The sequence below is a fragment of the Cervus elaphus genome, chromosome 22, assembly GCF_910594005.1.
Source record: "Cervus elaphus chromosome 22, mCerEla1.1, whole genome shotgun sequence".
Classification (NCBI taxonomy): Eukaryota; Metazoa; Chordata; class Mammalia; order Artiodactyla; family Cervidae; genus Cervus; species Cervus elaphus.
The window spans coordinates 4,454,037-4,481,415 of NC_057836.1; the positions used below are offsets into that span (position 1 = coordinate 4,454,037).

Here is a 27,379-nt window from a genome sequence, read left to right on the forward strand (position 1 = left end):
AGCCATACTTAGTCACTCCCTGACCCACTCTTTCTCAGAGATGAAATTATACTTGTGTGCAGGTGTGCTAAGTCACGTTAGTTGTGTCTCTGTGCGACCCAATGGACTGTAGCCCACCAGGCTCCTCTGTCCATGGGGATTCTCCAGGTGAGAATACTGGAGTGGGGGCCATGCCCTCTTCCAGGGGATCGTCCCGACCCAGGGAGTGAACCCTGGGTCTCCTGCAGCCCCTGCATTGCTGGCGGGTTTTTTACCGCTGAGCACCAGGGAGGCCTGTGCTCAGATTGCTTCTAGTGTATCAATCATGCTGGGATGAATTTTCATCTCAAAGTAAGAGTCACAGCAGAACTGGCTATAGACACATTGATTGATTATAGCAGGGAGGCCTCTGATTCTCTGTGGTGCTCAAAGCTTATCCTGAGCGGACTCTTCCTTCTCCAGTTTTATATCCTGTTTCATGTCATTTCTATGCTTTAATATTGCTGCATGCTCAACGGCTAAGTCGTGTCCAACTCTTTTTGACCCCATGGACTAGCCCACCAGGCTCCTCTGTCCATGGGATTCTCCAGGCAAGAACACTGGAGTGGGTAGCCATTTCCTTCTCCAGGAGGTCTCCCCGACCCAGGGATAGAACCCGCAGCTCTTGCGGCTCCTGCATTGGCAGGTGGGTTCTCTACTACTGAGCCACTTGGGAAGCCCGATATTGTTGTATCCTGTGTCTGACCAACTTTCACATATGTTGCCTTGGTTGCATTTTGTAAATGTATCAATTTTTTAAAAGCCAACTTAAGATGTTTGCTTTTCAAAAATATTTAAATATTCCAAGTAATCAATTTCACAATTCAAGGTAAAAATTCTCATTAAATACATGATACCACATTGTGTCATAACCAAAGACAGGACGAGCAAACAGAGCTGAAGATAAAATTTTATTTCTGACCAGAGTGACATAAAAGATTTGTTTTCCATGCTTCAAAAAGGAAGAAAAAAAGGTCTTAAGGAGCTCTCTGGCTTCTCTCTCACTCCCTGTTCCTGGTCCTTGTTCTTCCCTTTGTCTAAACCTGTGGGGAGCTGTTAACACGGAAGCCTCGGCATAGAAGCCACGCGGGGCCGGTGCCAGGGTCAGAGAGCGACTCCGTGGGCACAAGTACATGGCCTGCGAGACAGCAGCGCGCTGTCTGCCCCCGTGAGCCCTGACGGTTATAGTGCTCCCACAAGTCTCTGTCAAGTCTTCACTCTGCAAATCCTTCAATGCGGGCCGCGGGGAGAGGACTTGAAAGAGATAAGAACAGAAAGGCTGGACCTTAACCCCTAGAATAAAGGCTAGGAGAGCTTGGGATTTAAAAGTTTAAAACTTGGTCTTGTGCTCCACTTACAGTTTCTCGGTTATCTGTAACATGATGCACCTGGACACTGCCCTGTGCTTTTGAAAAGGCCTTCTGCCTCTTGGAGACTTCACTTCTTAGTAGTAGGTAGATTTGCCCTTCTTTAAAAAAACAAAATAACTGCAAGTACAGAACTCCAAAGAAGCCCTACAGATCTAGGCACCCTCACTAGTTCCCTCAGTGCCTCCAGCATCCATTCCTTCTTCGGTAGTTAACAATGTAACAAACATACTTCTAATTTTTTTTCTACAGTAACATGTTTCCACACAAAAATTATAAAATTTAAGTGTCTCGTGTGCTATTTTCTCTTTGGCAACTACTGTTGCTTGGACAGCCTTTACTCTCCCCCTTTCACTGGAGGAGAAAGACCACCTCACGAGGAGGCGTGTCGCGTGGAGCTGGGAGTACCAGGAATGTCCCTGCCCGCCGCTCTGGCCCCTGAGGGAGCGGTCTCGTCAGTCCTCACACAGGACACCTGCTGTGTGCACGCGTCCCCTCAGAGTTCAGCACGCGGCAGACTCCCTCACCCAGCTTCGAGGGCACGTACCCGCGTGGCTCTCGGAGTCTTCGATGGTTTAGGATCGAGAGAGCCTGTGTGGAGTTCTCTAACATTCGTCCTCGTTGGGGATGGCACTGTGGTTACAGAAGGCTGGTTTTCAGGTTGCAGCTTTTATTGGTTTTAAAGATTTCAAGACCCTCCAGCGTCATCTGTTTCAACAAAAAGAAAGGAATACCACATTAAAGTTGATCTTAAAAAAGTATTTGCAATGGGATCTCTATTGCAGAGGCTGTTTACAGTTTTCTTATGTGCTAAAGACTTTGAAAATACCTCCATAATGGAAACAGTGGCTACTGTCTAAAAATGGCTTTCTGACTTATAAATACTATCAGGGGACAAAATCAGTTATGACATTAGATTTGCAAAGCTCTGTGGAAATTTCAGCCCAGGAATAGGAATTACGCTCCCTTCTTAGTGGGCTGGAGAAGGGGCAGTTTCACCACACATCCAGCGGGAGCCTGCGGACTGGCAGGGTGTGTGCACGACAGGGCTGCCTGCAGCTCCGAGAGGATGAACCTGGGTCTCACCCACACGCAGTGGGACAAAGCTTTCCGTAAGGAAGACGAGACGGCCTTCTCCACTCGGCCAGAGCCGTCTGGCCAGGAGGCTGCTGCTGTGGGCGGGGCATCCCCAAGGAGCCCACGGGCTGGCGAGCCCACCGCTCCTGAGCAAAGCCCACCAGGCAGTGTGCTCTGCTGCCAACAGGCGCACACACCACCACGCGGAGGTCGGCCGGGGTGGGACGGGCCACGCGCATGCAGCAGCAGCATCCGCACAGCCGACGCGGACAGTCGCCCAGGCCACCCTCTGACACGGCAGCAGGCGACCGAGGAACCCCCGACACGGAGAGACAGCAGCAGGAGAGGGTCTGGAGGGAAAGACTCTGTCCTGGAGGGTCAGACACTGACGTGACACAAGTCAGCAGAGCGGCCGCCCCTGAAGAGGTGAGGGGCGAGTAAAACGGACGGGCTGGGCTGGGCAGGCTCTGGACAGTGCTTCATCTGAGCAGGAGGCGGCGGCGTGGGTGTAGTCATTCACTTTGTGAAAACTCACTGGGCTGAGCTTACGTTTCGTGTGCTTCTCTCGGGTTTTTCTTTAGAAACACGCTAACTTAAACAAAAAACGTTTAAAGTGGGTCTCTCTGGGCAGCTGGAACAATGTACGCATCGCTCCTTCCCCCAGAGCCCAGGAACACTGAGGCAAAGCACAGTGACTGCAAACACCTACAAGCAACGCCGACCTGCAGTGGCCCAGAAAGGACAGACCGTGTACCTGTATCTGACTGTCTGAGTTTCTTTGAAACTTCAATTCCATTTTCTTCTAACTTCCTCTTTGCACAGTCCTGGCATGCATTCCCTGAAAGATGAAAACTTTTATTAAAAACCTTATCTAAGAATGGCTCTCATGGAAAAGAACGTGAATAACAAATACTGGCAAGGACGTAGAGAAACGGGAACCTCATACACAGTTGGTGGGAATTAATCGAGGGCAGCCACTGTGGAAAACTATCATGCTTTCTCAAAAACTAAAAATAGGATTACCATTTGATCCAGCAATCCCACTCCTGGGTATATATCCAAAAACAACCTCCCAAAACTCTTAATTAGAAAAGATACACACACCCCAGTGTTCACAGCAGCAGGATTTCAGTTGCCAAGATATGAAAGCAAGTGAATGTCAACAGATGAAGATAAAGAATATGGTGTGTGTGTGTAGACAGGTATACATAAAATGGAATACTACTCAGCCATAAAAGACAGAATTTTGCTATTTGCAGCAACATGGACGGACTTCGAGGGCATTATGCTAAGTAAAGTTAAGTCAGACAAATACTGTAGGATATTACATGGAATTAAAAAAAATGTAACTAGTAATACAACGAAAAAGATTCACAGATACAAAGGAAAAAACCCAGTTACTATGGGGGAGGGTGGTGCAGGAGCAGAGTTGAGAGGCGCAAACTGTCAGGTGTGGAGTAAGCTCCAGGGCTGCAGGCGCACCCGACAGCCAGGGTTTTGTAACTATTAATGGAGTACAACTTAAAAATGTGAATTCACTATATTGTACGCCTGGGACTTATATAATATCATACCACAACTATACTTCAATTGAGAACTTTTATTTAAAAACCACTTACTATTCTAGAATTCACCCTCCAAGGACCAGTTTGTAAATCTGATTTTACTGAAGAGCTTACCAACTAATCCCTGTGGTTAGGTACAGATGTCTGTCAAGCTACTGCTTTTTTCAACAGAGATGGATGGTTCTGGGAGTCAAAAGAAAGCAACTAAAATAAATATGTCCTTTCACATAGAAATAAGTTAGAAATGGAAAGCTGAGTGTAACTTCAGTAATTCCTAAACCAAAGCCGTCCAGCACTAACCAGTTTCCATCTGTGGCCCTGCTGAGATGGGCAAGGACTCCAAGGCCCCTGCTGCACTGACCAGAGAGCCTGGCTCAACATTCACCAGGGGTGGACGCGGGGCGCCCGAGTTCAGTCACAGCTTGTCAGTTCACAGACAGGCAGAGTAGTCACATCTCAAAGAAGTAGTAAGTAAATAGAAAAATTTACATGAACACTCAGAACCTTTGCAATTAAAATGTCTGAAGAGAATGGGTCAAAAGTTAACTGTTAAAGAACATTACAGCATACTAACACATATATATGGAATTTAGAAAGATGGTAACGATAACCCTATATGCAAAACAGAAAAAGAGACACAGAAATACAGAACAGACTTTTGAACTCTGTGGGAGAATGTGAGGGTGGGATATTTCAAAAGAACAGCATGTATACTATCTATGGTGAAACAGATCACCAGCCCAGGTGGGATGCATGAGACAAGTGCTTGGACCCGGTGCACTGGGAAGACCCAGAGGAATCGGGTGGAGAGGGAGGTGGGAGGGGGGATCGGGATGGGGAATACGTGTAAATCCGTGGCTGATTCATATCAATGTATGACAAAACCCACTGAAATGTGAAGTAATTAGCCTCCAACTAATAAATAAATAAATAAATAAATAAAAAGTTAACTGTTAATACATCTCAGACCAAATGGTATGATACAAATAGACTCTTCCAGTCCCCTGGCCTCTGGGCTCTAGGACAGGACATCACTCCTGGCGCCAGTAGGTGGCCCCTGTCTGACAGAGCTGAGCCCCACAGTTGAAGGGCTGTCTCTTTAACCCCTTCGTGGCGGCAGCGACCCTCATGAAGGTGCTGCTGTTCGTCCTGGTGGGGCTATCCTGACACAACACAGGTTAAGTATTTAATGTGAGAAACACTTCTCTGATTTTATAAGTGACGGTAGGAAGACTGTAGAATGTGTAAAGAAAAACCAGGCTGGTGAAAATCAAGGTCTGCTTTACCCAACAACGTGGTACTGTCCACTCGATCGGCATCTGGAGAAGAAAGGAAAACAGTCAGCAGAAGCCGCCTGACAGCTCTCCCTCCTCGTCTGCGGTGGAGGCGGGCGAGGCTGGCTCTGACGTGGGGACCCTGCCCAGCCTGAGGGGCGCTCAGCATGCGGGGCAGCTGGGCCTGACTCCTGACCGTCCTCTCCACCCTGGGATGACGCCCCCGAGCCAGCCGGGCACCATCCCTGCCACACCCCCCTCCCCCGCTTTCCCCAGCCCACCTCCTGCTCTCAGCAGGAGGACACCTCAAGGCTGTCCCCTCACAGGTGCTCAAAGACACAGCCACAGATGCTAAGTCCAAAGGACCTTCGGCCCCCGGCAGCCTGTCAAAGCCACTCAGCTGCTAGGGCCTGGGAAAGGGGGCCTGAATGGGGACAGGAATCCCCTGCCAAGAAGGACACAGGCAGGAGGGAGCCCCGGGTGAGGTCCGCGGAGAGCGGGGGAGGCAGGAGCTGCTGCCCAAGTCAGCAGGCAGGCCTGTGTGGGGCGCCCTGAGGGCACGTCCGCCTGCTGTCAGTCCAGGACCCCAGTCCAGCTTCAAAACATGGGCAACTGAGCCACCTCTCTGAGCTTGTCTCAGCAGCCCTAAAGTCATCTGCTTAGTAGCAGTGGATTTGTTGTTTAGCCGCTCAGTCCTGTCTGACTCTGCAACCCAAGCGACTGTACCCCCAAGATCCCTCTGTCCATGGGATTTCCCAGGCAAGAATACTGGAGTGGGTTGCCGTTTCCTTCTCCAGGAGATCTTCCTGACCCAGGGATCGAACCCACATCTCCTGCAGGGCAGGTAGATTCTTTACCATGGAGTTACCAGGAAGCCCAGTAGCAGTGGATACTGTGACTAAAAATGAAATAAGGTCAAGGACATAAGATTCATAGCAATGTGCAACAGCAAGTGTCAGCTCCCTGCTCCTTCTCTTAGTAAAAAGCTGCCACCCTGATGACACTTTCATTAATGGAAATGCAACTTAAATTGGCCCCTTTTGCTCATTACCGTCAATTCTGAAAAGGGCCAGTGGGGAGAAACCAAGCTGCCAGATCACCCTTGCACTGTGTGCCCTGGCCTTCGCCTTCTCCAGGCTTCGAGTCCACAGCTGGTCATGCCCAGGCAGCACTGTGGTCACCCCACTTCCACCACCTGTGGGTGCCTATGTCTGGGCTCCTATCACAAGGACAGGTGAGCCCACACAGACCTCTCCGGGTCTGCCATCACCCATGTTTTATGATACAAACTCCAAGCCACAAGCTGCCCTGATGGCAAGATGACCAGCTGAACAAGTGCTCATGTATCATGGCCACTCCTGGTAGATGATCAGCTCCCCAGAGGAGGGCCGAGGAGAATTACTTAAAAGGGGTGCTGCCTTCAGCAGAACAGGGAAAAGATGTTATTTGAAAAAAGAAAGTAAGTCTTCATGCGATCGTTTTGTGCTGCAGCGGTTTTAACTTTTTAACATGCAGCGTGAGAGGATAAAGGTGTGAGACAGCGGCGTCTGCAGGCTGCCAGGGTCACAGCTGATGGAGCTGGCGGGGCAGCTGTCTTTCTCGGTTAAGGTAATCTGAAGCAGGGCATGTCATCTGAGACAGGAATGGACGTGTACAACTATACACGCAGCTTTAACTAAAAAACTCAATTTGCAGGCTATCACGACCATGCCAATGACCCCAATCTGCTATTCTTAAGTACACAGAAACATTAAAAAAGAAGAAGACTGGTGAATCTAATGGTATGTAAAATTACTTCTCAATTTTATGGCATTTAATTTATATCTATAAAAAGGGGGTAGAATGGAAGAATCCCATCGGTTTTATACACTGAAATGTGAAAAAGCAAACTAACAAACAGAAGAAGCCATACCTGGACTCCGCTGCCTGCAGATCTGAGCGGCGAGGTCTTGCACGTACCCGGGGAAGTGGTCGAAGCAGTCCCCGTAGGACACGACCTTGATGCCGTGCAGCAGCATGTCTGCCTGGTGCTTGAAGAAGTGGTCCTCGCTCTCCTTGAGGACCACCATGTAGTGCTCCAGGTCCACCTTGTCAGGCACGGAGTAGAGGAAGAGGGCCTGGAAGATCTGGTCCCGCAGCGTCTCCCCGCAGCCCACGAACAGGAAGGACTTGGTGCGGTACAGGTTCTGGAGAACCTCCTGCGAGAGCACCGACCGGGAGGCTGGGCTCGACCGTGAGCGAGCTCTCACGGCGTCACGCTGCTCCCCGACAGGCCTCTCCCGAGAGCCGCAGAGGAGCCAAGTGGGGACGGCAGAGGGAGGGAGGGGGCTCGTTCCGGGAGCCAGCGTGTCGGCCAGGCCCCCGTCAGCGCCGCGGCTGCCCCCTCCGCCCACCCCTGCAGCCAGCGCAGCCTCTCAATTCAAATCCTCCAGAATCACATGCAGTTTAGAATGTTCAAAACACACGATAAGGACATGGAATTTTTCTTCAGTTCAGTTATGTGGAGACACCTAGTCCCTGCAACTGACCTGTCTCAACGAATGGAGGACGGGAACTCCGAGGGGAGGGCCTGGCCTTGGGAGTGAGGGCAGGGGAGCTGAGGGGGAGCTGAGGGGGGCAGTGATGGTGCCTGAGGCGGGGGCACAGAGGCTCATCGCCGACCCAGACACCCAGAGAGGCTCAGTGTCGGCCAGCACTGCCCCTGCCCGCCCACGGCCATGCCAAGGCAGCGGAGGGGCCCAGCCCGTCACCACCCCGTGCCTGGGGAGCGGCAGCCGGACCAGACCGTGAGCTCCAGAGCCATCAGTGAGGACCCCCTTGGCTTCTAAGTGCATAAAAAGTGAGTTCACAGGAAGCCACAAGGCAGTTTCGCCATACCTCCTTTTGTCTATGACAACAATAAAGCCTTGCAGAGAATGAAATTTGAAGACTAGGTTTTGAAAGAGACTGCTCAGTAGAGAAAGGAAAGGAGGTGCCCGGATGGACAGAGAGGACGCCACGGAGGGACGTTCCCAACCTCAGCTGGGCCTGTGAGTCGCCCTCCCGAAACAGAGCTGCCTCCCTGGGCAAGAGGCTCGCTCGAGTTCACAGAGCCTCTGTTCAAGGGGCCGAGAGGCAGGAGCCCTGGACCCTGCTAGACCACCCATGGCTAGCAGCCCCCACACAGCCCCAGGGGCACAACCAGGGCCACATCAGGGAGGGCGTACCATGACCTCCGGGTCTTGAGTGACGTCTTTATATCCCGAAGGGTCCAACACCATCCCGCACGGGTCGGTGTACAAGCCGTGAATGTGAAGAACTCCGAACCTGATGTTCCCCCGCGCCCACTGAAGGACCTGGCGGGGCAGACAGAGGAACACAGGCTGGGGAAAGTGCCCGACCCGACTCACGGCTTCTCAGACCTACCCGCGGTGTAAGTAAGAGAGATGCTGTGATTTGTTATTATCTCTTTAAACCTAAGAGAAACTCAGCTGTCAGGGCTGGTTTTCCCATCCTCCCATATTAAAAAGAACTTCTCTGTTTCAAGACCAAGACAGTTACACAGAAAGTATCTTTAACATTTCAAGTGATAGCAAATGGCTAAGACTGATGACTTTAGGGAGATTATGAAGGTTTCCATTTTAAATCACATTATATTTTAATTACTGTTAGGTATACAATGATTTTACACCCTGAAATATATACATACAGAAAAAATAAGTTATCAAGTAGCTCTCTACTGGCTTCATTTCAAGACACAGAATGAAGGTCCTGGAGAAGCTGTGCGTCACGTACATTCCTTTTATCTTCACACCCGGGACCTTGCCATCAGCGCGCTGGACTGACCACCTCAGACAAACAGACTAACCTGAAGACCAACCGACGCGCGCGGGCAGAGCAGCCAGAGAAGGCTCCCTGCCATCTGCAGCTGGATCCTGGACGCTCCAGGTACCACAGTGAGCGGCCCCACGGACGCAGCCACGTGACTCGGACGTGGAGCAGGCGTCCTGTCGTGTGTCACTAATGATTCGGGGGAGGGCGCGAACCGGAGCTCCACCACGAGGCGTCAGCCCAGCGGCCCTTGGTGTCCCTGCGTGGGGAGTGGGTCTGGGACCGAACCCGAGGCCCCCGCAGTGAGGGAAGAACAGGCAGGGATGATGTAAACCCACAGGCGCGCACACACACACAGGAAACTCAGCTGATACGATGAAACCATGGTCAACCTTAGCAGTAACAGAAATAAAAGCATAAAATGGGCACCCCATCCAATGGGAGAAATGCACTGGGTTGGGTTTTTAGCAACGCCACGGGCTGGCAAGGTAAGGAAGGTGGGTTACCCTCCCACAGCTGTGGTGTGTAAGCGGGGAGCCTTTCTGGAGAATACTTGGATAATTTATATCATCTGTCTTTAAAACAGTCATACCCTTTGACCCTAACATTTTTCTAGGAACTTTTAGAAAGGGTAAGAATTTGCATTTAGCACTATTTATAACTGTGGCAAAATGCTCACAACAATGATAACCTCGTCTCATAATGAAATTCCATCTAAAACCACACTTCTTAAGACGGCTTCGTGATGGGGAAACGCTCACAGTAGGACAGTAAGGAAAAACCGCAGGAACAGACTTGACACGCACTGCCATCGCAACACAGGACGCCCTGGCGCCGCGCCTCCGCCCGCGGGCACCCCGCCCCGCCCCGCACCTTGGTCTTGTCCTTCAGGTCCAGCGACTCCATGGGCTTGCTCTGCTGCTGCCCGAAGATCTCCAGCAGGTTGTCATAGTTGGTGGTGAGGACCATGGTACCCCGCTCCATCAGGCTCAGGATGGACTGCAGCACCAGCGGGTTCTGGATGTGCCGCTCCAGGTCGTCGAAGACCTCCATCAGGCAGTCCTGGAAGAAGTTGGGCTTGCTGTCGCCCGTGCGCTGCGGAGAGGAGGACCGGGGTTACAGAGACGCCGTCTCTCCACCACCACCGAGCCCCCAGGCACAAGAGAACAGTCTAGGTGCCAGAGAGACACTTGATGCCTTCAAACTGTGGAGCTGGAGAAGACTCTTGAGAGTCCCTTGGACTGCAAGGAGATCCAACCAGTCCATCCTAAAGGAAATCAGTCCTGAGTGTTCATTGGAAGGACTGATGCTGAAGCTGAAACTCCAATACTCTGGCCATTGGAGCTGATGCAAAGAGCTGACTCATTGAAAAAGACCCTGATGCTGGGAAAGACTGAAGGTGGGAGGAGAAGGGGACGACAGAGGATGAGATGGTTGGATGGCATCACCGACTCAATGGACATGAGCTTGAGCAAGCTCCAGGAGTTGGTGATGGACAGGAGGCCTGGCGTGCTGCAGTCCATGGGGTCCCAGAGTCGGACACAACTGAGTAACTCAATAACAAGAGAGACAGTAGTATTTTTTATAAAAGAAAGAAAACTGCTGACTTCATAGAGTTTTTTAAAACTCTGGAAGAGGGAGATAGTGTGTCAATATGTTAATGAAATGTCAACAGCAATCAACGCTATCAAAGCAGAGCAGAGAAAGGGGGCTCGGCCCTGTGGGGGAGAGGGTGCCCGGGTCAAGAGCATCGGGAGGACCACTGATACAGGACTCTGAGCCCAGCGCCAAGGAAGAGGCAGCTCTGGAGAGGGCACGCCCAGCAGGAGCTGACAGGAGGTGAGCGAGGGCATCTGACACAGGTGAGGTCAGACTGGTGACCCGGAACGACACCCCGCGGGTCCTGCAGACCTCCGGGCCGCCTGGGCTCTCCCTCCTCGGGAGCCACCGAGGCCCGGGGCTGGCAGCGGGCGTCCAGGGAAGGACACTGTGTCACGCTGCCGGTGCTGCAGAGCCCCGGGGTCAGGACCGGGATGGGCCCGGGACGCAGCGCCGAGGTCGCTGGGGCCTTGAGCAGAGCTGCTCGGTGGAGCCGCCCGGCAGGGCCAGAGGGAGGCGGGCGGACGCCTGAAGAGCAGGGGGGGTGCTGGGCAAGGAGGCCCGCATGACCCCGGGGCGCCCCAGCCAGCCTGGCCCTGGGCCTGTGGCGTGCACGCACGAGCGCCCACAGGACCCACTGCCCTCCAGGCTGTCCCCTCCCGCTGCCAGACGCTCCGGTCCCCCGCCCCCATCCATTTCCACGGGCCTGCCCTCAGGAGCCCCCACACCTTCATGCTCTCTTGTGAGCGTTCCCCTCCTTCTCCCCTGAGAACCGGCGTCCACGTCCCTGGCACCTCATGCCTGACCGGTGAAGACCTGGCGGACCTGCTCACTGCCATGTCACAGCGCACGTGGGTCCACGTCCAGCGACCCTTCCTGCACCACAGCGTCTGCACGCCTCCGTCGCCTCCTCCGGGGACCTCCACACCCCAAACCATAGCAGGACCAACAGCCAGCCTCTTCCCAGAAGTCCCCCACCTGCCCGACTCATCACCCCCGCTCCTGGGAGGCTTAGCCCCACCAAGACCCACCACCACTGACCCCATCTCTCACGACCCCACTGGCCTACCCCAGCACGCGGCTCAGGCTCCACAGGGTGTCACAACAATTACCCCTAAAAATGCCTGCAACTTCCCGGCCCTTCCTGGCTCCCCTGGAATCCCCAGGCAGAACTCCACCCCTGGGAAAACTGACTCCCCACTCACTCCACGTCCCTGCTCCCAACCAGCTGAACACAGAAGAACACCGCCACTCTAACTGGCCTCACTTTAGCTCTTTATGGAAGTTCTCAAAAATACACAAAAAAGTAGAAAAGATAAAGCCCCGGACACTCATGTTGATTAACCTCGCATCCGAGCTGCCCCTCGGAGGGGACGCCCTCGCCCGAGGCCCAGGACCCACCCAGAGCCCCCCGGCCCAGTGTCCCTGCTCTCTCCCTGCCGAGGGTCCTCCGGACTGCAGACCACTCTGGGCTCGGCGAGTGAGGAGCTCAGCGGCCGGTAGCCGGCTGTCCGGAAGCATGAACGCAGCCCTAAGTGATAGGTAAAAGGACGCAGAAGCTGGTTTACTCAAACCAGCAGTAGCCACCCCGCTATGATGGAGCCACCCCGTGTTTCACACTGCACCCACACCTGGCACCATCACCCAACTGACGCTTCCCAGACTCTGGTACAGTCACTATGGCCACAGCGGGCAAATTCTGGCAGATGTCGCGACAACGCGACTGGTCTGTGGTGCGTCAGACCCCACAGGAAGGATGCACGGCCCTCCGCCGCTCTCCCCCCGCCGGAACGCTCAGGTCACTCAGGCAGGAGTCGGGCAGCCGGCCTTGGGCGCGAGGCGGAGGCCGCACGGTCTGCGCCCCTCCCAGGCTTTCACGTGAGCGTGTAAACACCCTGTAAACGCCATCGCCGTCAAGCCGCGCGCTTTCTCTGGGTACCAGTTTCATTTTCTCCTCTGTGAATCCTCCTACATCTCTCCGCCCCAGATGAGATGATGGCTGTACTTTTTCAGAAATGGAAGAAACGTGCCTGGGACCTCCGCTCCAAGGGCAGCCTGTTCAGGGAAGACGCGGCCGCGCCCTGTGGGAGCTCCCCCGCTTCTGCACCAGCCCGACAGGCTCTGGGCACCACTCAGCGAGCACGCGCCCCTACGCCAACCTCTCTTCCTTGCTGGGTCCTGTCCCGAAGAGACAAAGATGCTCTGTTCTCTCCCTGACACTCTGGGGACCCACCTGTTGTGTGAGGAGTCACGGCTGACCTGCTTAGACCCAAGCAGAGCTGGCGGCCGCGCCCCGCACTGAACCAGGACAAGGTTACTGGGCTGGTCCCCAGAGCAGCCTGGGACCCCCATTTAAAGGTTCCTGGGACCCTCATTTAAAGGGATGCTATCTTGATGAACTGAAGGACTTCTGGCTCGTGAGCCCAACTCGTGGAGTCATTTAAGCCCCGTACTCCCGGTTCACCAGCCTGGCCTCGAGCCAAGCTGCCCCAGGGAGTCTGGAAGCACTGACCTGGAAGCACTTACCGGGGACATCTTCCGGATGAGGTCATGGGCGACCACCAGCAGGTCCCCGTCCTTGGTCAGCTTTCTGCGGAACTCGGCCACGTCCCCAGGATGCAGCACCTCCAGCTGCTCCGCAGCCTCGATCACGGCCTCGATGCAGCTCCTCCAGGAGCACAGGGCGGGGATCCCCGGGGCCACCGCTGCGCTGACGCCCGTCCCAATGACCAGGAGCAGCTCCTGGGGCTGTTTCCGGATGAGGCTTTTTAAAAACTTTCTGCTTAAAAACAAGGGAGGGGGAGAATGAAAGCCAGCATGGAAGCACTGCCACCTCGAGGGAGACGCTGCAGCCGTGAGCGTCCGTGAGGCGGTCCGTCCGTGAGGCGGCGGGTCCAACACAGCCGGCGCTGGACACACGCCTCGACCCCGCCACACTGACCGCAGGGCGAGCCTGTGCGCTGTGCTCCGTACGCACTTCCCTTTCTGTGTACGCACCTCACTGGTTCAGTCCTCACTCCGTAACGGACGTGGGGACTCTACTGTCTTGTCCGACTCGAGTCCCCCATGGTGTTGATAAGAGTGATGCGTGTATGTAAACAAAGATGCTCAGCAATTTAAATTCCTTTAAAACTGCCAAGAGCTTGTAAATACAAAACTATGACGATAAATGATCCCTGATTACAGGGACAGAAAAGAAAATCCCTGGCAAAACGCAGGTCCTCCACGACCCACTCTCCGGCAAGCACTTCCTCCTGCGTTACTTCATGGAGTAAAGTTTATCACCTGCCCGTTTATCGTCAGAGATTTCTTTCCTGCAAACCACAACACCCTCCAGCCTTAGAGGTGATCCTCTGATTCCCTGCTGCTTGGTGCGGAGGCCAGGCGACAGTGGTTTCCTTGGGCAGAAAGAGAACTGTCTCCTGGAACGTTTCTTATGTTAAAGCAAAGGCCTCTGAGACCATCTCCTAACCCGCTGTGACTGGCCCTCGCAGGTACTAAGTAACACATGAGGAGCTTTGCAGTGGAGGCTATACACCCGTGTGAAGGTGCACTCGACGTCATTTACCTTGATTTTTGTTCACTTCTATTTGTCGTCTTTTCCACTGAATCCATCTGTGAGCCCTAAAGAGATTCAGAGGCAACTTCTACTTCCCAGGTGAAAATTCTTTCATCAGTACCCTGAAAAAGATGAGGCTGGAATTAAAATCAAAGGTCCCAGAGCTCTCTCTAAATCAGAATTACTGAAAACCATCACATACAAAAACACAATCCAGAATGGTTCCTAAGCCCGCACTCCTAATCCTGTGACTTAAGAGGCCAGGCAGAGCCTTAGACCTAGGAGCCCCGAAGCCCGACTCTGGAGGGAGGAGGCTGGGCAGGAGTGCGGGGGAAGGAGGCCACGCAGCGGCTCAGGGCTGGGGTTTGCGCTGTCCCTTCACCACTCTGCTCCAGGACCACTTCCGGGGACACGGACACCAGGGATTTATCACGGGAGGGAAAACAACGTCAGGGGACAGCAAAGCAAGTCACACGGGTCTCCAGGATGAGCCTCGCTCTCGAAGGCACCGAGCGGCTCACTGAGACATGCCAGGCCTCCGCCCGGCCACGCTAACACCCAGTCCAGCGGAACAGTCTGAGTCCAAGGTCAGTTCTTAGCTTACACAAAACAGGACTCTCAAACCAGCTAGGTCTCTATTGCCAAACAATCTCCACATTCTATCATCTTTCCAGAATCATATTGCCTCCACCAATTCTATACCTAATATTTACTGTAAAGAAGGAAATATACAGAAAAATAAAGATTAAAAAGCCCATAATCCTACTACCTACAAGCAATGACTGTTAGCATTTGTATAGTTCCCTCTAGATTTTTTACTTGAAAATGTTTACATCATTCGAGACCATAGGTCATATCTTACTTTTTCATGCATTTTAATAAAAACATTTCTTTATGTTACTCAAAACTATTCATAAAGAGAAAAAACTAAAGGAAAAAAAAGAGGAAAGAAAAACTGTCCATAAGTAGAAGTGTTACAGCAACATGCATGAACTTCTGTCCCACTGCGAGGCCATCAGGCACTTCATCCACCCCACCCCCCCCAAGGCAAGACATCACTGGAGCTCTATGACAACCAACTTTGTACACAAAGCTTTTATCTACTTTGAAATTTTATTTAGGAGAGATTTCTGACAAGCAGAATTGCTGAGTTACAGAGTATGAACCCTGTAAAAGTATCTCAGCACATGCTGCCAAAACACTTTCCAGAGAAGTAGTCAGCAGAATGCCTAAGTGCCTGCTGGTCACAGCCCAACTCGCACTAAGTAAAAACCACCTTTCACACGTGTAATCTTTTTTTCCTCCCCCATCATTCAGAACTGGGTCACTAAAAATGATTTTCCAGGGTAAGGAAACTAGGCTTAACCAGTCTAGGAGCATCATTAGGCTTTAAAGAGGATCATAAGAATATCCCCTGAAAATGGACACAGACCCGTGCAGCGGCCTGTAGGCATCCCCCCACCCAGGGGAGAAGGTCCAGGGGGCCGTCAGGTGTCAGGGCCCTTCCCCAGATGCTGAGGCAGGCCTGCAGGCAAGCTCAGTGCTGCCCCCTTGCGCCTGCCCTGTGCCAGGGTGCTGCTGGGCCCTAACTCCTCCCAAGTCATCAAAGGTCAGGTCCTTCCATTCCTCTCTGCTACTTTCTAAGGAAAGGAGAAATATTGAGGTTTCCCACTGTACCTTATAATCCCAAGGATAAGCGACCTTGGGCCCTAGCCTGGCGATTTCAGTGGCTGACCTAGCTCTTCACCGGCCCTCAGTGTTAACAGCTACACAACAGGAAACCTTGCTAACAGACCGAGTTCTGCAAGCTCGGGAACCTCTCAGAGGAAACGTGCTCTGGACTCAAACCCTGGAGTCAGAGGGCTCGGGCACTGCAAAGGCTTCCCAGCCTCCCCGCTCAGGACGGAGCTCAGGCTCCTTCCCACTCCTCCCTACAAGAGGCGTCAATACGAGATGCTCACCAGCTGATGAATCCAACTGCCCCCCAAATAATCTACGCCACTTCCCCACATGGGACGGAGTCTTTTATCTCACCCTGCTGTACACGACAGTTTAGAATACTGTCTGAACAGTCACTGGGCGCCCAGTGACTGCAGAAGTCACATGCCCTAAACTGTCACCACTGTGAAGAACTTTGGAAATCTGTCTGTCGTTCTCTCAATTATTGTTCAACTACTTTTGACACTCCTTTATATGTATGATCGCAGATACAAACTGAAAACCTAAACACTACAAGCACACTTCTGCAAAAGAGTGTGAACAACTTAAACTTTTGTGGGCTGGACTTAACTCCAAAATGAAGTGATTTCCCAGTTTTCCTAGAGAACAAGTCAACGCTGCAGGCCCTGAGCACTTACGTAGCAGGCGAGGGCCGGTGCTCCCGGGCGGCCGGTTGCCGGCTTACGCGCTCAGACCTCGTCCTCCTCCTGGAGGAGGGGGTGATGAAGGCCTGAGCCGGCTCCCCAGCACGTTCAGGCAGACGAGCCTCCAGACTCTAACGCTGACGGCTACCTTTAAGGATCACACCCGCCAACACAGGAAGTACCCAATCACATTAAATCTCAACACAATAACTATGCAGTGATCAACTGCATAGCTGCCCATATTTAGACATTTACAGTTCATTGTAACATTACATGTTTAAAGACATTACCTCATTTCCTGTTCTTTCAGCAGCATGATTATCAGAGCCAAACCCCACAGTGACTTTAGAAAGTACCCCAATCTCGCCTTGTTTTTAAACCCAGGGCCCAGCAGGAGATCTCCGCAGCGCTGAGTGCCCGATCCTACAAGTCCCCACAGGACGGCGCGCCTCTGGCACTCTGCCCCCAACCCCAGCACCATCCTCTAAGCCCATCAGCTTCCAGACAACAACGATGGTAACAAAAGCCTTCAGGGACCTTTCAGAAGCCGCATCTTTCAGTTTCCCTGGTGATCATGTCGTCACCGCAGTTTGCAGGCCCAAAGCCCAGTCATCATAGCAACCCATTCCTTTTTACAAGGACCTAACAGCATTTTCTGAGAGCAAAATCCGGCCCCAACACAGATCTGTATAAGCAGTTCCTGTCCTTTTTATCCAAAGTCATGAATAAAAGTTTGGATAGGATATTTTCTGCTTAAATTTGAGATTATGAGCATTTTATGAACGAACTTCAGAGTAGTCAAAGACTGCCTTACTCGTTGAATGCCTATGTTCCACCCTAAATAAATGTTCATCTAACTGAGTCTAACGCAAAACACAACAAACTACACACACCAAACTCGTTACTTAGAGCTAGCAAAGCAAACCCTTCTTCCCAGCTCCCTAACTCCACGTGCCGGAGAGTTAACCCCCTCCCCCTCACCATGCCCTGGTCCAGTCAGCCCCTCTCACTGACTCCGGCTTGGTCATATGACTTCTTTGGCCAACGGGATGTCGGCAAACAAGCAAGCAGGCGTGTGATAAGCACACTGGGGCTGGAGCCTGCCCTGCTGGAATGGACTCAGCCCCGTTCAAGCTGGTCTAGCCTCCAGGACAGCTACCAGTGGGCAGCACACCTGCTCGGCCAGCCAGAGTCCAGCTGAACCCGGCCCAGGTGCTGACCCCTGAAACCCTCATTCCCACACACCCCACTCCATACATCACCAGAAAGAGGAGAGGGATGGGCAGAAGACCAAGCTTATCAAGATAAAGAGAGAAACGAAAAAAAAGCATGCATCAGTGAATGAATGAGTCAAAGTTTCGAGGGGGAGGGAGAAAATGCTTGTCAAGAGCAGTGTTTTATTACAAGTTGTTTTAGTTGGTCAGTCGTGTCCAACTCTTTGTCACCCCATGGACTGCAGCCCACCAGGCTCCTCTTCCCATGGGATTTCCCAGGCAAGAATACTGGGGTGGGTTGCCATTCCATTCTCCAGGGGATCTTCCTGACCCAGGGACAGAACTGTGTCTCCTGCACTGGCAGGCAGATTCCTTACCACTGAGCCCCCAGGGAAGCCCTTTATTACAAGTAGCATAATGAAAAACTTAAATCACTTTCTGTGACAAATTACACCTTCACTCAAGTACAAACCATGAAACAGAAGTTTCAAATCTGTGGGATCCTCAAAAATATCCTTAGGAAAAGTCAATTTCTTTCTATAAATGAATTATCACATGGTTCTTGAGCAGTATAAATGAGCATAGAGATAAGCAGGCATGTGGGAAACATGCTCAAAATACATTCCTCTTACACAGGGACGGGACATTGTAAACATTCATGAAAATCTCCAAATGTTGGCTTTGAACTCATGTATCCAATCCATCAAGCGATGGAATAAAATGCCCCCAGAATTTGTGGGAAAAGTCACACCCCTTTGACTACAAACGACTTGATTCAGATGAAGGCCTGAATAGGCAACGCAGCAAGCTCTTACCCTCAACACCCCCATCTGCTCCAGTTACCCAAGGAACCCACCCTGAGGAGTGATTTCTACACCTGCTGCCCTCAGGGGACAGGAGACCTGGAAATGACAGCTGAGTGTTATCCCCGTGTGGTTCCTAAAGACTGGAACGTCCCTACAGGAGGCCAAACCCGGGTGAGTACACCCAGGGTCTGCAGGCCTCCGGCCACAAAGCAAGCTCTTCCTGTCAGCAGAGCCCCTCCTCCCCTGGCGGTTAACACCCTCAGGCCCTCAGTCTCACCTGATTCCCACAAACTGCCTTTTTCCAAGCAATCTGGTTCCCCCAGTTGACCTGGGAGGGGGCCACAGAAGCAGAAATCACTGGGCAACAAGAGGAAGTTTTCAAGCACTGATGAATTATTGGGAACCTGACTGACAGAGGTTATTTCTGGCGAGTGCGTTGGCCTAATTAGGTTCACTTGAGCTGAAAACGAGCTGCAAAAGGACAAAAACTTAGCTTCCAGAACTGCAAAGGAGAGGCCTGCCCTGAAACCACAACGCCCAGGGCCATGGTGGAGAAAACAGGATCTGGAGACCAGAAGCATCACCACTCTCTGAACCTCAGTTTCCAAATCTGTCAAAAGGGAATGCCATCATCCCCATCACTGATTGGATTCTCCTGAAGATTTTAAGCGCACCAAAGACCTGAAAGGCACTTAACCTGAAGAGGTTTATCTATTACCGTCAACACCCCAGCAGCCAGCTTCTCTCCCTCAGCATCAGCAGACTTTCATTTTAACACTACTTCTCCACAACTACATACTCACCTAACCCGGATTCTGGTGAAACTTGACCATTTGGCCTAGCCATTACTAGCGAGAGGTCTCCAGGATGAGCTGGTTTTTTCCAAGTTTCAGGAAATAAAAAACCTCAATTTGAAAACACGCTACTTAACCAAACGCTTTTTATTCAGTCGACATAAACTGCAGCGGAAAAAAAATCCTTATTCTGTAGTGATCAAAACGTGTCCGTTTGCTTCTTGAAAGCAACTCCAGAGTAGCCTGGGCTCACCTGCTCAAACCAAGAAAACAACAAAACCCACCACTAACAAAAAATGTACAGATCACCATTTAGTTCAAAAAGCAGCACTAATTATTGACACCTTCTACACCCCTGTTAGATCCAAGGGCAAACACGACGCGCTTACAGGCACGATCTCATTCAAAGCTCCCCATGACCCTGTGACGTGGCTCTTATTACCTCTCACCTGGCCAAGGCTGACATTAAACCCTTTCAAGAGGCCAACCACCATGATAAATGTAGTCGTCCCAGTTTTCTCCGAACATCAGTGCGGCTCAGATGGCAAACAAATACACCTGACCTTTTACTCGGAATACTGCCAACAGCTGAAGTGTTCACTAACAGTCTGTCCATCGGATGTGACACGGTATAGAACTCAAAGGGACATGTTACTCAATGATAAGCCAATAATGGGGAAAATGTGCCCGTACAGAGGCTAAGGCATGCTGAACCACCAGCGTTATCCATCCCAAGAGGAATAAGAGATGTTCTATTAATAGAAAATAAACCTCCAGTGAAATCTAAAATTATAGAACTGCAGAGTTGGAGGAGTCTTAAAGGTTCTGTGATGTCAAATACCCTACTTTACAAATGTGAAAATTGAGACTGAGAGACAGTGTCTTGGTAAAGGTTCCCCAGGAAGTCAGGGGACAAGCAACACTCACTCCTGGCCCAAGCCCCATAATCCTGCCACTATCCCAGGCACCACCTGGTCCACTGTGACCCCCAAAAGTTCATGTAAGGCACTAATCTATAGCTCTTTTTACTACCAAACCTTTACATCAGGGCTTCCCTGGTGGCTCAGATGGTAAAGAAATCTGCCTGCAATGCAGGAGATCCTAGTTGGATCCCTGGGTCAGGAAGATCCCCCAGAGAAGGAAATGGCAATCCACTCCAGTGTTCTTGCCTGGAGAATCCCATGGACAGAGGAGCCTGGTGGCTGCCACCTGTGGAGCAGCAAAGAGCTGGACACGACTGAACAACAAACACTTCCACTTTACAAAAATCAAACCACATGGCAGGGCTGGTCTGCAGGTTCACCTGTTTCCTTGCTCCATCCATTCTCCAGGAATGCTGAAATAAACAGCCACCATCAGGAAGATTCAGAGGCAGCAAGAAGCAGCCTCAGGCAAAACAACCAGCTCACAAGAGTTTTGTTGGGTCCCTGCCTGCGGCTTATCACACAACAGTCTGTGTTAACTTTAGCAGAGACAGATAAGGAGGGCTCAGCCTGGAAACAAAGCCACCTCTGGAGAGGACTTCACTCCCCTGGGAAAGAGACCTTGAGGCTCTTTGCGGGAGGAAGTAGGATCCAGCCCAGAGAGTCCAGCCTTAGAAGTCTGACAACCGAGTTTACCGGCTGAACAACTTCAAATAGGGGTCAGTTACTCAGCCTCTCTGAGCCGTGTATTTCCTTTATCTTATTATCTCAAGGTTGCTGGAACATGAAAAAGGCTAACATTTAAACTAGCAAAGCCTACGACAGTGTGATTGCCCTACACCCCATGCAGGAAGTGGGTATTCTTCCTGGGTTTATTCAAATAAAATTAAGTAACAGTGAACTTCATTTCCTTGGTGACACTAGTCTCATTTTAAGTGCTTAAACTACACACATCACCACGTGTCGAGTTTACTGGAGGGCACGAACACAGAACATCTTCATTATGACAGAGACTTCTATTATTGTACTGGGAGAGACTCCCTGCCCCTCACGCCAAGTCCAGACCTCCACAAACAAAAGTCGTGCGCCTTTCTCTTTTAAATCGCTCTCTAATCCACACCCTCTGCCACACCTTGTGGTCCTCTCAACTAGTCTAGACTGCTGACAGGCACCCTGCTTCCGGTTTCAGCCCCTCTGGTCCCAGTCTCCAAAGTGATGTTTCTGACACAACACATCTGAACTCTCAGGACCCCCAAGCCCAGCTAATAAACCAAATCCATGATCTGGTTCCATTCCTGAGACCCAGCCTCTCCCCCCTGCCCTCCCACCCACTGTGCCCCATGTCCCTCTCCTGCGTGGACGCTGGACTCACCCTGACACACAGACAATCACCCTGATGAAGTCCTAGGTGACCTATAGGCAGAAGGACCAAACCTCTCCTAAAAAGACTAAGTTCCTAACGCCAGTGCCCAGGCAGAAAACTGTGGGCTCAAACAGGAAAGAGCAGGATTGATCTTTGGGTCTAGACTTTAAGAAGCTCAGCCACGCGTGAGGTCCTCGCTAGCAACATGCTGGTCCAGATCACCTGCCACCTTTCCCATGGTCTTGCTCCCTCCAACCAATTTTCCTGCACCAGACCCAGCGACAGTTCAAAAACACAAAATCTATCTTCACTCTGCTCCTCAAGCCCCTCGATGGCCCCCCCCTCCTTTCCAGGACCAAATCCTCTCTGCAGTGCTGAGTTGCTTCAATCACGTCTGACTCTTTGTGACCCCATGGACTGTAGCCCGCCAGGCTCCTCTGTGCAAGGAATTGTCCAGGCAAGAACACTGGAGTGGGTTGCCATTCCCTTCTCCAGGAGATCCTCCTGATCCAGGGACTGAAGCCGGGTCTCCTGCCTGGCAGGCAGATTTACTGCTGAGCCACTGGGGAAGCTCCCAAACTCTCTACTGGGCCTTAAAAGTTCCCCCTGCTTTGGTCCTGCCCCTCCCCATCGCACTCTGAGCTTCCCAGTTTCCTCCATTCCCATCTCCCCTACTCCAAACACCTCCCTCACTCCTCATGCACTGACCAACACCCACCTTCCTTGGCTCTGAGCTGGTCCAAAACACACTCAGAGGGACAGTGAAAGCAGGAATTCAGGAAAGGGCGAAGGGCATGGGGCCTCAGGGAACAAAGCTGGATTCTTCCCACTTCAGGTTCTAATTGCTTGAGGACCTTGTTCATTAAGGTCTTACACCTCCAGTCAGACGCTTACCTGGGGGCACAGGGGCAAAGAACCCACCTGCCAAGTAGTAGACTCAGGCTCGACCCCTGGGTGGGGAAAATCCCCTGGAGAAAGAAATGCCATCCACTCCAGTATTCTTGCCTGGGAAATCCCATGGACAGAGAAGCCTGGCGGACTAGTCCATAAGGCTGCCAAGAGTCAGACACACTTAGCAACTAAACCACCACCACCACCACCTTAAAGCATGTTGATCCACCCCAAGCCCCTCACCTACTTAGCTCTGCCTCCCTCCACAACACATCTGTTCTCCAGGTGCTTCTGTGGGGCCATATGAACCTCAGCAAAGGGCATTAAAAGTTAAACACTGTCCTGCTTTGGCCTCAGTGCAACAGTCAACTCAGTGCAAGCGCTCCACCCCCTGCCCGGCCACAAAGGGTCATCAGATGACTCATTAGACACCTCTGCTTCTTTCATACTAAGAATTTACAAAAGCCGGGGAACTCTTTCACAGATGCCCGATGGGTCCACAGACCGCAGGTTTGAGAAGCCCAGCCTCCAGACCTGCGTGGACAGGGAGCATAAAGGGACTGAACCTCAAGGGCAGGTAGTGGAGGGTGGGGACAGCAGTCTAGGGATCCGGGGGGCTAGAAAGAGACAGCACGGTGGAGGTGGGGGGGGGGGGGGCGGTGCTTCGCGGCCCAGGGGGGTTCTAAGGAAGCCTGGGAAGGGAAAGTCAGGGACAGTCGCGGGGGTCCTGAAGGAATCTGGGGAGGTTTCTAGAACTGAGGATCCTCGGGGTCCCGGGACCCTGAATCGGCGGCAGGGCCTCAGGAGGTCTCGGCGTCTGGGGCGGGGCGGGGTGGGGGGGAAGTCCGGAACGGTTTCGGGACTTGAGGACCCTGAAAAGTGTAGGGGCAAAAGGTGGCCGGCGACTCCCACAGGGTCTCGGGGGCCAGGGCGGATCCCGGGGGGGGGGGGGGTCCTCGGGGCTGGGGTTCCCGAGAGAAGGGTTGGGGGTGGGTCTTGGGCACCGAGGTCATTCGGGATCCTTCAGGCGGCCGTGGATCCCGAGAGTGGCCGGGGGGTCTGGAGGGGCAGGGACGGGTCCTGAGGATCCCGAGGTCTTGAGGGGGCCTCTCTCCTCTCGGCACCCCCGGGCCGCCCCCGCCAGTCAGCTCACCCCACGACGCCTTCTCCGGCTCAGCGGGTCCAAGTCTCAGGGGGCTCCCGGCGGCCGCGCGCCTGGGGGTCACCAGGCCGAAGGCGGTCTGCGGGGAGGGCGACAGCGCGCGCGCCGGAGCCGGAGCCGGAGCCGGAGCCGGAGCCGAAGTCGGAATGGGAGGCGGAGCTGGAGAAGTCAACGCCGCGCCGCCCTCAGCCGCGACTCCAACGGAGGCGGCCGCTGCACAGTCGCAAAGCCTTCCCCCGCGCGCCCGCCCCCGCCGCGCGAAGGTTCCGCCCCGAAACCAACGGCTCGGAGCCGGAGGCCCCGCCCCCTAGAGGCTCCGCCCCCACCTTTGGCGCAGGCGCGGTCGAGTGCGCGGGGAGCGCGATTCAGTTCAAGTCAGTCGCTCAGCTGTATCCGACTCTTCGCGACCGCATGGACTGCAGCACGCCAGGCCTCCCTGTCCTACTTCAACTCCCGGAGTTCACTCAAACTCATGTCCATTGAGTCTGTGATGCCATCCAACCATCCCATCCTCTGTCGTCCTCTTCTGCCTTCAGTCTTTCCCAGCATCAGGGTCTTTTCCAGTGAGTCAACTCTTCGCATCAGGTGGCCAAAGTGTCGGAGTTTCAGCTTCAGCATCAGTCCTTCCAATGAATATTCAGGACTGATTTCCTTTAGGATGGACTGGTTGGATCTCCTTGCTGTCCAAGGGACTCTCAAGAGTCTTCTCCAACACCACAGTTCAAAAGCATCAATTCTTCAGCGCTCAGCTTTCCCTTATAGTCCAACTCTCACATCCATACATGACTACTGGAAAAACCATAGCTTTAACTAGAGGGACCTTTGTTGGCAAAGTAATGTCTCTACTTTGTAATATGCTGTCTAGGTTGGTCACAACTTTTCTTCCAAGGAGCAAGCGTCTTTTAATTTCATGGCTGCAGTCACTGCGGTGATTTTGGAGCCCCCCAAAATAAAGTCTGTCACTGTTTCCACTGTTTCCCCATCCATTTGCCATAAAGTGATGGGACTGGATGCCATGATCTTAGTTTTCTGAATGTTGATTTTTAAGCCAACTTTTTCCCTCTCCTCTTTCACTTTCATCAAGAGTCTCTTTAGTTCTTCGCTTTCTGCCATAAGGGTGGTGTCATCTGCATATCTGAGGTTATTGACATGTCTCCCAGCAATCTTGATTCTAGCCTGTGCTTCCTCCAGCCCAGTGTTTCTCATGATGTACTCTGCATATAAGTGAAATAAGTAGGGTGACAATATACAGCCTTTACAGGACTCCTTTTCCTATTTGGAACCAGCCTGTTGTTCCATGTCCAGTTCTAACTGTTGCTTCTTGACCTGCAGGTTTCTCAGGAGGCAAGTCAAGTGGTCTGGTATTCCCGTCTCTTTAAGAATTTTCCAGAGTCTGTTGTGGAAGCACAACAGAGGCACAACAAAGCCTACAGCCAAAGGCTTTGGCATAGTTAGTGAAGCAGAAGCAGGGCGCGGGTGGGGCTGAACCTCTGGTTGGCCCTCCCCTGCAGGTGCTCGCAGTGTGGCCTCAGTTTCTAAAACGGGAGCAGGCACACTTTGCAGAGACATAGAGGCCAGCTGCGCTGCTGGGGAAGACTCGAGAGTCCCCTGGACCCCAAGGAGATCCAACCAGTCCATCCTAAAGGAGATCAGGCCTGAATATTCATTGGAAGGACTGATGCCAAAGCTGAAGCTCCGATACTGTGGCCACCTGATGCAAAAAACTGGCTCATTGGAAAAGACCCTGATGCTGGGAAAGATTGAAGGCAGGAGGAGAAGGGGACGACAGAGGATGAGATGGTTGGATGGCATCACCGACTCGATGGACATGAGTTTGAGTAAACTCCAGGAGTTGGTGATAGACAGGCAGGCCTGGTGTGCTGAAGTCCATGGGGCGCCAAGAGTTGGACACGACTGAGCGACTGAACTGAACTGAACTAAGAGACCATTAAGTGGGATCGGAGGCACCTCTCTTCAGCCAGGCCCCGCACCACACTCATGGACAGCTTCAATTCTCCAACCCCAGATGGGTCCAGACCCAGGCAGATCTCAGGTCCCCTGCTTGCCAACTGCCTGGCTAAAATCTCCAGTTCGCTCCACTTACCCAGGGTTCTTTTCCTTCAGAGTTCTTACAGCCCTGAAACTATGTTCACTAATTATCTGTGTCTCCTCAGCCCTCCCAGGGGAGCCAGGACCTTATTCCCCATGTCCACCCCTGGGAGCCCACCCTCCACCATCCTCCACCTGGGAGCCCAGAAGCTAGAACGGTGCTGGGCACACAACTGCTGCCCAAATGTCGTGAATGAGTGAGTGTCCACCCGTGTTCTTATGAAGAAATACACTCACCCGGAGACGGGGAATGGGGCTGGCTAGGGTTCGGGTCCGTGAGTCTGTGGGCCACGCCCAGCTGATTTCGTGTCTCCAGTTGATATTCCTCTCCTCCCTTGTCTGCCCCTGGAAACCTTTCCCTGCCCTAAGCAAGAGTTAACCGGATCTAAAGCCACTTGCTCTTGCCAGCCTTCCAGTGTTTCCTGAATCCACACTCCCTACCCCGCCCAGGCCAGCCAGAGTTAATGACTATTTCCTCTCTCCTTAGCAGTTTGTCTTTGCCCCCCACCCCACCCCACCCCTAGCTGATTTTAAAGTTGGCTAACATACCCCACCCTGTCTCCACCCCCACAGGAAGCCTCCCATTTGTGGGAGAAGTTCTGCTCCTGAGTTTCCGCAGCCTGTGAACTCTCTGGGGGCCCCAGAGCCCGGAGCACTGTGGGGGCCGCTGACTCAGGCCACTGAAGGAGGAGCAGAGATGGGCTTCCCATGGGTGCCAGCACTTGCCCAAGACCTTTCCTGTGTTCTTTAGGCCTAGGAAGAAGGAGAGGAAGTCACCGACGTTACTGTTCCAGATGGGGAACATGTAACCACCGCTGCAAACAGTTCCTCCTGCCCTGGACAAGGGGTCGGGACGCAGTGTTTCAGTCCTGAGTACCCGTGTTACCTGAAAACTGGGCTCACCTCTTGGAGGGTGTCAAGCCAAAGACAGCTAAGCCAAACAGCAGGAGAAGGAAGGATTTATTCTCACTTGCAGCAAGTAAGGAAAACTATTAGGGGTGTTTCCAAAGCAGTATCTACCCGAACAGCAAAATTGGTGAAGTATTAAGCTAAGTAAAGTGAAGTAAAGTTGCTCAGTCATGTCTGACTCTTTGCGACCCCATGGACTGTAGCCTACCATGCTCCTCCCATGGGATTTTCCAGGCAAGGGTACTGGAGCGGGTTGCCATTTCCTTCTCCAATATTAAGCTAAGGGGACAGGCATCTTCAAGAAGGGGCTTGAGTAGAGAATTCCGCACTGAATGGGGCAAAGTTCAACAGAATCCAAGCCTTAGTGGATTGAAGTCAGGAAGGTCAACACCATCTTTCCATCCTCCCCCTGGGCGGGGTCCTTAGTTCCTGCAAATGGTAAAGACTGTATTACATTATGGGCTTGAGTTCAGTTCAGTTCAGTCGCTTAGTCATGTCCAACTCTTTGCGACCCCATGGGCTGTAGCCCGCCATTCCTCCTCATGGAATTCTCCAGGCAAGAATACTGGAGAAGGT

At 52.4% G+C, this 27,379-nt stretch overlaps 1 protein-coding gene across 4 annotated transcripts; it reads right to left on the reverse strand.

Moving 5' to 3' along the window:
- Positions 1 to 910: 910 nt before the first annotated feature.
- FAM118A (family with sequence similarity 118 member A) lies at positions 911 to 26,150 on the reverse strand. 4 transcript variants are annotated; one of them, XM_043881639.1, is made up of 9 exons: positions 26,132 to 26,150; positions 14,279 to 14,391; positions 13,237 to 13,489; positions 9,985 to 10,206; positions 8,508 to 8,636; positions 7,214 to 7,499; positions 5,314 to 5,346; positions 3,217 to 3,300; positions 911 to 2,093 (listed from the first exon to the last, which is right to left on the reverse strand). In XM_043881639.1, the coding sequence occupies exons 2-9, from the start codon at positions 14,323 to 14,325 to the stop codon at positions 2,074 to 2,076; spliced, it is 1,074 nt and encodes a 357-aa protein (XP_043737574.1). In that variant the 5' UTR covers positions 14,326 to 14,391; positions 26,132 to 26,150; the 3' UTR covers positions 911 to 2,073. The 4 variants fall into 4 exon arrangements, with proteins under 4 accessions (XP_043737574.1, XP_043737570.1, XP_043737571.1 ...); XM_043881635.1 differs by lacking the exon at positions 26,132 to 26,150 and adding an exon at positions 23,777 to 23,914; XM_043881636.1 differs by lacking the exon at positions 26,132 to 26,150 and adding an exon at positions 16,923 to 17,212.
- Positions 26,151 to 27,379: the final 1,229 nt, after the last annotated feature.